Genomic DNA, 8593 nt, shown 5'->3' with positions numbered 1-8593 from the left:
TGACTTGATAATTTCGTTAATTTATGTTGCCCATGTAAGCTGGGCTCTTTTCAAAGCGAGCTAAACTACCTCGGTACATTTTTCAGCACAACACCGGCGCAAGTCTCCAACCAGCTCACACGCTGGAGGGACGAACCACCGGAAACAACCTACCCTCACTCCACTCTGAATGTTGGCACACTGTGATGGACTGCTCCGACAGACCAATCACAGGCCGACTTTCTTATTCCTCTGAGCCAATCGTGTGGCCAGAATTCCCACACATAATTTACGGCGCCATCACGATAGGTTGACGTTACTAAGGGGTCCATAGAAATTTGACAGCTTCACAGGTGAGACAACCGTCCAGAGGCTGTTTCACTTTACGTTTCTATTTTCTATTTACCCCCCGGAACTCCACTCACTGTGAGCCTGGGGTTGTCACAATCAAAAAGCAGCCTTTCGAAGTCTTATCACTCCGGCAGCATGAGCAAAAAGAAAAAGGACTGGAAGACTGAAAAAGGTAAGGGTTGTTTTGGAGGTGGGTAATGTGGCTATCATTTCCGCGGCAGACAGCATGAATTATAACCGGAACACTGACAGATGCTCTGCCTGTGTTCCCTGCTTTAATAACTTATTTTCTAGACTATTCTGTCAATGCCAGACGGAGGCTGCACAGATGTTACTGTTGCGCCTCTTCTTGTCTGCTTTATAATGCATGCTTGACATTCGCAGCAGCACCTTTCACTGCTTCTGATCTCTTTATTAGCTTACATTATGGGCGCTCAGATACATTTTCGACACGTTTCTGGACTTTAATGAAAGCCACTAACTAGTATTTCCTGTTTTCCACCTGTGTCGTGCTCCAGCATTAGCTCAGTGAGGTGCAAGCAGCCAATTCTGGGTGTATAAATGCCCTTGTAACCACAAACGGCTTTCCACCTCTCAATTACAAACAACACTAGTGTTGCAGCGAAACACTTCAGTTGCTTTAATCTGCAGTAGCAATAGAAAAAAATATATATATTTCCTGTATTTAAATGCAACGAAAAATGTTTTATGGGGTGCTTGTTTGAATGCAAAAACTCTTGGACCTGTTGAGTATCAAAAAGAAAACCAAACCTGGTCGATATTTATTTATTGACCTATTCACCCTGGAGCTTTTTTATTGTATGTCTCTTCCTGAGGTACAACATAGCTGCAGTTCACTAGTAGCATTATGCCACTTCTTTCCTTTTCACCATGTGAGCATTGCTTTGGAATTATTAAACACATTATTGAATGCAGCCATAACTAAAGTAAGAAGAAAACTTCATGATGGTCTCCGTTTTTCACCTCCTGCTGCTATTTAAGCTGCAAGTGTTTTTTGGTATGTCGCTACCACCTTTGCACATGTAGAGATTTTTACCATTTTTCTTTGGAAACGGCCTAAGTCCAGTCATATTTAGTATTTTTCAAGTCTTACCACAGACTGGAAAAATACTGGCCAGGTGTTACATGAATGCACGTTTAAGTGGTTCGCCATCATGTCTTTGTAAGTTTGGGTTTATGTCATCTTTACATTTCCAAATGACAGATTGAGCAGAGCTCTGTGAGAGGTCCAAAACTTGGACAAAAAAAACCAAACTTGCTTTAAGCTTTTCCACACAACCTACAACAGAATATGTATTGCAATATTTATTTATGTTGCTGAACTAATATATTTTTGTAAATATTACCATGAAACTTTCAGCAAATATTAATGTGTATTTAAAATATTGAAAATTTTCAGATGGAATAACGTCAGTTATTCTTAGGCAAAAACATATTTTCACATTTGAACTAAAAATGCTGCTAAGTCAATATTTTGGTGATTTAAATAATTTTATGGATGCCATGTTTGGGACAGAAATGCAAGTGCTTACATCCAAATCAGTTGATTGTATAATCTGAAGAATGATCAACAGCCTGCTAAATTTAAGTGGAGGAAAAGAAACATCTATTTTGTAAGTGCATTAATTCGTACCAAAATGTTGGGTTAACTTAAAGAACTGAATCTTAAACTTTAAATAAATTATCTTGTTGTGCATTCTGTTCGTACTCTAAGGCAAAAATCAGACAGAATGCTCACAAACTTGAGTCTCACTTACGTATGTGATTCCTGACTCATATTCAAAATGGATGCTGTGCATTTATAAAACTTGTGAAAGTTGCAGGAATAAATAATTTAGTTGCTCTTCTGTCACACATAGAACTTTACCATTCCTGTTTGCTTGCATGTTTCTTTTGGGTTTTAAAGCATGGAGTAGAGAAACTTTATTCATGCTTTTGTTGTCAATGGTAAACAACCAGGTCACAGGTCACAAAACCCTGTGACCACTGGTTTTCTGACTTGGGACCAGAGCATCTTTTGGACTCCAAGAAATATGGTAAATCAGATTTAATGCCACCGTCAGTCTCAGTTCCATTAATATATTTCACTATACTGTGTTGTTCAGAGACGTCTGGGAAATGATGGGGACCGACTCCTTAACAGGTCTATATGATGTATAAAATAGATTTAGAGACAGTTACCTGTCAGGGTAGCTAAGCTTTGGAATTTGTCAGTGATGAATTGTTCAACCTTGTGACTGAGTGTTTTATTATAGTCCAAAAAGCTTTGCTGTGTTCAGCTGCCTTTTTATTCATCCATGTAGAATAAAAGCAGCTGTGGAAATAAGAAAAGTAGGCGATGGGGAAAGATAGTACATTAGGATTAAAACAGATTCCCTGCACTGCAGTAATACTTTAAATGTATGACTGACTGTGAGGTCTTGCCAAAGGGATATACTGAAAAAGGTTATTTTTCTCCATATTTAGGGTCTTCCTCAGTATTTCTTCCTCTAAAGGTTTAATTTCACGGTGACATTATTCCCAAATTACTATGACCTATGAGTAGAGGTAAATTGTTGACATCCATCATCCTTAGTTCTTTTACAGTGCTTTAATAATGTATTTACAACCTCTTGTACTCTTTCAAATGACCCTACAAGAATTTTATGTGATGGTGTAATTCAAATTTGTGCCTAAGTTGTAAGGATTTCTTAATACAATTAAACATTTGGAATTGTGGCAGGAATTTATTTTCAGCCGCCTATCTGACAACCAAAAACAAAGAAACAAAAAGTTACAAATTGTCTTTACCTGATTATTAACTGGAGTTCACCTGTGTGACATAGAGGTGATTGTTAGAGAACTTAGGTGAACAAACATGTAAACCAGGGCATATGAGGAAGTTGTGGAGAGATTTAAAGCTAGGTTGCAACATCAGAGCTTTACAAATTTCACAGAGCACTGTTCAGTTCATCATTAGAAAACAAAAAAGCCATGGCACAACTGCAAACCTACAAAGACAAAGCCGCCCACCTAAACTGAAAGGCTCGGCAAACATTAATCGGCCACCGACCGATTAATGTCGGTCGGTGATGGTTACAGAGTTACCATCTGTAACTCTTCAGAAGTTACAGATGGTAGAATGTCTTGACAGGACATCTATAAGTTGTCTGCTCCATAAATCTAGTGTCTTATGGAAGACAGATTAAGAAAGCCAGAAGAAATCCTGCTTACTGTCTGGCACACACATGTAGGAGATATAGCAAAGTTGGGGCAAAAGATGCTTTGGTTAGATGAGACCAAAATTTTGATCTTTTCTACAACATATGAAGAAACATTACACATCACACGGATAATTTGCTATGGTAAAACACGGTAGTGGCAGAATCATGTGATGGGGATGCTTTTCTTCAACAGGGGCAAGGAAAGTAGTCAGTTCCTATGAAGATGGATGGACCTAAACACAGGGCAATCTTAAAAACCCCCATCTTGTTAGAGGTTTCAGAGCACTTTAGCCATCTTCCAGCTAAACTATAGCCTTAAATATACAAAGAGAGTCTTGACAGTTTAGATCAGTGGTTCTCAACTGGTCTTGGTTCTGGGATTTCCAACACCCAAGTAAAGGAAACGTTTGTCAGTTTTTTAAAATCTTAGTCAGTTATTCATGCATTATTCATAAGACTAAAATGATAATCAGAGCAATCACTAACAGTCATCTTAACAGTCTGTTGCTGTTTTACTTGCATATTTCATAAAATAAACGTCTCCCAGCCCTTAGAAGTATTTTCACTTAAACTATAATATAGACTAAAGGTAAAAAAAAAAAAAGTCACTTTCTTTAATCACTGTTTTTATTGCAAACATTTTTTGCTCCTGATGAGAGCCTCGGAGTCTGGAGATATAGCACACAATCCAACTATGAGGTTAAGCTCAATATCCAGTCTGTTTCTGTTGTTTTTCTTCAGCTGAACCAGAGCTGAAAAGCCGCTCTCTTAGAGACAGGTGCTGAACGGCTGGAGCTCGAGTGGTAAGGGAAGGTTGCTGCTGTATTACAGTACAGCAGCAGAACTGAGGAAAGCTTACCTTAGCAAATTTTGTATTGCAATTACATGATAGCCGCCCAGCTGACTTTTAGTTAGGATTTCCATGCTTATTTCACAGGTGTTGCACATGTACTCATCCCTTTGTTTCTCAGGAAACTAGTCGTACAAAGTTGGAACCTTTCGCTGTGACTGATTAGCATAGTTTAACAAATTTATGTCTTCTTCTGTGGTGTGAAACAAATAAATGCCAACTCTCATTACAAGGAATCATGACCACCTTCTGTAGGATTAATCAACAATCCACTATTGTTTATTTCCTCATCATTTTCTGTCCTTGCAATTGCTCACAACTAATTGAAAATGGATTTATGACCCATCTTTGGGTCAGGACTCGCCAGTTGAGAATTGCTGGTGCAGATCCAAGAATATTAATGTGTTAGTTATAGCCCAGTTAACGTCAGACGTAAATCCAGTTAAGACTTTCAGTCTAATCTCACAAAGTTTAAGAGGCATATCTCAAAATGATTCGCTCCTCTTTTTTTTTTTTTCCCCCTAATTAAATGTATCACAGTTTGTGACTGTAAAGTGGCAAAGTATTTAAGAATAGAGGTGAACAAAAGGATTATCTCATCAGGATGAAAAAGGGCGTAAAAACGGGGCAATCAAAAGTTGTGTAATGTCAGTTATTTATAATCGAGGTTATTTTCAAATCTAAAAGATTATGTAGAAACATATTGGGAGTGGATGGATCTGTGGTAGAGGTGGAATACTAAATAATTTTTTTTGGAAGAAGAGTTTGTCACAGAACTTTTTGTTTGTTTTTTTGTTCACAGAACGACTCCTTCAACTAGATCGAGAGGACAGGCGCAAGGAGTATCGTAAAGGTTTTACACAACTGGATGACATTCCAACTTGGAGAGAGGAAAATAGATGTGAGACTTTTTGTTCATTATTTAAAGTGCCGAATGCCAAATTGGTGGAAAGTGGTAGTTTTTTTTGTTTGTTTTTTTTACACAAGCCTTCTTTCTCATTTTGCATTATCAGAACTTTCCCACCACTTATTTGTAAGCTTAAGATTTGTGCATCAAGAGTAGTAAAGGTCCAAATATATTTGCATGCAGTTTAATGAATATTCCTTTAAAGGTAGGAACCCATCAAGTATTGCATCAAAGCAGATCTCTGCAACTGCGATTGTAAAAACACTGATACTGAAATTATTGCAGTTTGAAATACTGCATACAGCTACTTGTGAGAGTTCATCCCATCATGAGCTCTTCAAATAATACGACAACTTCAATAAGAATCTGGTTGTCTACAGGAAAATTAGAAATGGGTCACTGGGTGATTTTAACATGATATTGATCCAAAATGCATGGGCAAATTAACACTGAATTGGTTCGTCAGGTGGAAAATCTGTGGAGCTGAGTGGGAAAGAAGACATGAAGGCAAGAGAGAAAGAGAGCCAAGGATGATTTGGAAAGGAAAAGCCAAAAATCCCTTTTCCTGAATGCCCCAACCTTGATGAATGTCATCAGGCTTTCATGCTGTCCTTTTGGCAAGAGGGCTTGGTAGAAAAATATTGACAGCATGAGTGCCAGTAATTGTGCAACCAGTGATTTTAGTTACAAATAATTCTGTCTTCAAATAGAATTTTATTTTACCAACTTAACAGTCCGTAAATTAAAGCTTTGGTTTTTACTGTATGGGTTACGCTAGTGCTATAAAATATAAATTTATTTAAGACTTTATACATGCCTTTACCACCAACTTTTTCTGCATTATCCAAAAAAGAGTAAGTGCTAAGATTGCATTCAGTGTTGGAAGGAAACAAAAATGATTTCACTAAAGCTCATCAAAATGCTTTATATCAAAAAAAAAAAAAAAAAAAAAAAAAAAAAAAAAAAATGCTTTATATCTTATCTGTGAATGGGGGCAAAGTTATTAATTCTTTGAAATTTCTTTCTGTCCTGTCAGCCGATTTCAAGATTAAATATTTTTGAACTTTACATTTTTTTTGGAGTTTTGCTACTCTATGAAATGTTGCTATTTGATATGAAACCAATTGTTTATGATCTGCACATTAAAGCAAACCGTAATGCCTTTTTGAGCACATCTGCAAGCTCTTTTCAAATATCCAGCTGATATCTAACTCCATTACATGCTTGGTGGCGTGTTTCTGTTTGTTACTTCAGCCAGGAACAAAGAAGATGATGAGAAGGAGCTCACAGGTGGAGTTGGCCTTGGTGATAAAGTGTCTCTCTACAAGGGGGATATTACTGTCCTGGAGGTGGATGCCATAGTCAATGCTGGTAGGAGCTCTGCCCTCTATCCTTTTTAAGCTGCTGGTTTTTTGTCGGGAGTTCGGCTTTAAGTTGTGTTTTGCTGCCCTCTGCTGGTGAACATAAAGAATAACTGATTCTGTAGGTGTTACAGAAGTGGTGCGTGATTATGATTAACGCAAGTTAAGTAAGTGTGCTTGGTCTTGCTTGCCATAATTTAAATTATATGGCAGTTTTCTTCTTTTCTTGTCTTCTGTTAGGTCACATGTTATTTCTGTTTGATTCTGAAAGATTTTTCTGGTACAGCTTTCTGTAGTGCTATTAGTCCTCTGCCTCCTCCACCTGTTGTTCGAACCTGAACTTTGCTACAGATATTCCCCTCCTCGCTCTCCCTATTCCTTTTTCTCCCCCTTTCCTGTGCAATGCAAATAAAAGCCACTTAAACTTAAAAAACAAAACAAAAAAAAAACATTGAATTTGATGAGGTTAATCAAATATTTTGGATTACATTTAATGAGGACTGAAGAACCCTGCTCATTTATCTGCATAATATAACAGACAAACTTGGAACATTTAAAAATACCGGAGACATTTAAATGTCATGGAAGTTGTTTTGAATGATCGGCATTTTGACCTTTTAACACAAAGCGTTGAAGAGCTCAAGCAGCGTGGTGTTTTGTTTGAGTATTGTGATAACATGAAAACCGAATGTCTGCTGTAAATATGGGTAACAAGCCTAAAATATTCACCTTGGTGAACCATTTGTCTCTTGATTCTACTATGTACTACACTTGGTGGTTCCACGATCCTACTCTTTTCTTTGACGAGTGAACTTTTATGATTTTTAAACTTCTCTTAACATCCTCCTTGCCGTGCCTGGTGACAAGATAGACGAGATTTCTCACTGAATCTTATTCATCCTAATTGTAGTTGTGGTAAACTTTTTACCCTTTCTCTAATTGTAGACAGGAAATGGCAACAAGAAAAATGGCTATTCATCTTTAAACTCCTCACTTCTTATTGTGTGTTTATCATGAATATGATAAACACACGTTTGGCCGAGTTGAATAGCATGTTGCCAAAAGAAATTATATAGAAACAGGATTACTAATATGGAAATCTTAAAGATGATCTGATTAACTTTGGGTAAAATCTTTTAAAGAATTAAAAAAGTGGATTATTTTTTTAAAAAAAGCCCGTGTTGGATAATTCTAGTTCAATAAAACAGATTTTTTAAAAAACATTTAAATGTACCATGGGCTCCAGTAAATGCCATATTGGGTCATTTATAAACCTTAAATTTTATTTGATTTTTTTTAATAGAGATATAGAAAAACTTTAGAATAAGTTTCTATTTCTCCCTGTCTTTGTTATATAATACATGTTGCATTTGGTAATTGGGAGGTAAAGAGCATTACTATGGCTTGTAATGTCAGGGTTACGGTCTCAGAGTAAATATCAGTTTTTTTCTGTAACAGTTGGATTTTTCATTCTGTGCAGGCAGGTTAGCTCATCAGTTAATGCTGCCAAACATTCAGGCTGTGATTAAGCTCCATTGTGGCCTAGAGGCAATCCGTTCTGTTTAGCGGACCATCACGAGGTCTGAAAGGTTCAAAGGGCTTTCTGTGGGCTTTTCTGATTTTTGAGAATTTGTCTCCCTCATACTCTATTCTCTCTGGTGGTCTGGTTGCTTTTTGCACAGGTGGCAGGACTGATAGGAATATAAAGTGCTAAACTTTGCTGTCCAGAGTTACTTGCTGTCTCTGTGAGCCTTCCACTGCAGTGTTGGTCGAAAGATAATTTGCATGTGAATGCAATGTTCTGCGCAATTTTTTTTCATTGACAAAAGTTTTTTATTCTAACTAAAGTCACTGAGTTATATAAATGATGCACATGCTGACATATTGTTGTAGCCATTTTCCAAATATGTGTGTGTGTGTG

At 37.1% G+C, this 8593-nt stretch overlaps 1 protein-coding gene across 1 annotated transcript in view; it reads left to right on the top strand.

The window, feature by feature from the left end:
* Nucleotides 1-284: 284 nt before the first annotated feature.
* The window catches only part of macrod2 (mono-ADP ribosylhydrolase 2), a 470949-nt gene continuing 462640 nt past the window's right edge, over nt 285-8593 (top strand). Inside the window, exons 1-3 of the mRNA XM_008430201.2 lie at nt 285-502; nt 5207-5305; nt 6566-6682. Coding sequence (XP_008428423.1) covers nt 466-502; nt 5207-5305; nt 6566-6682 — 253 coding nt within the window. The 5' untranslated portion in view covers nt 285-465. The remainder of the gene's footprint in view (nt 503-5206; nt 5306-6565; nt 6683-8593) is intronic.

Source organism: Poecilia reticulata, linkage group LG15 (genome assembly GCF_000633615.1).
Source record: "Poecilia reticulata strain Guanapo linkage group LG15, Guppy_female_1.0+MT, whole genome shotgun sequence".
Lineage (NCBI taxonomy): Eukaryota > Metazoa > Chordata > Actinopteri > Cyprinodontiformes > Poeciliidae > Poecilia > Poecilia reticulata.
Note: the sequence above shows the minus strand (reverse complement) of the source record. Positions and strands in the feature narration are given on the sequence as shown.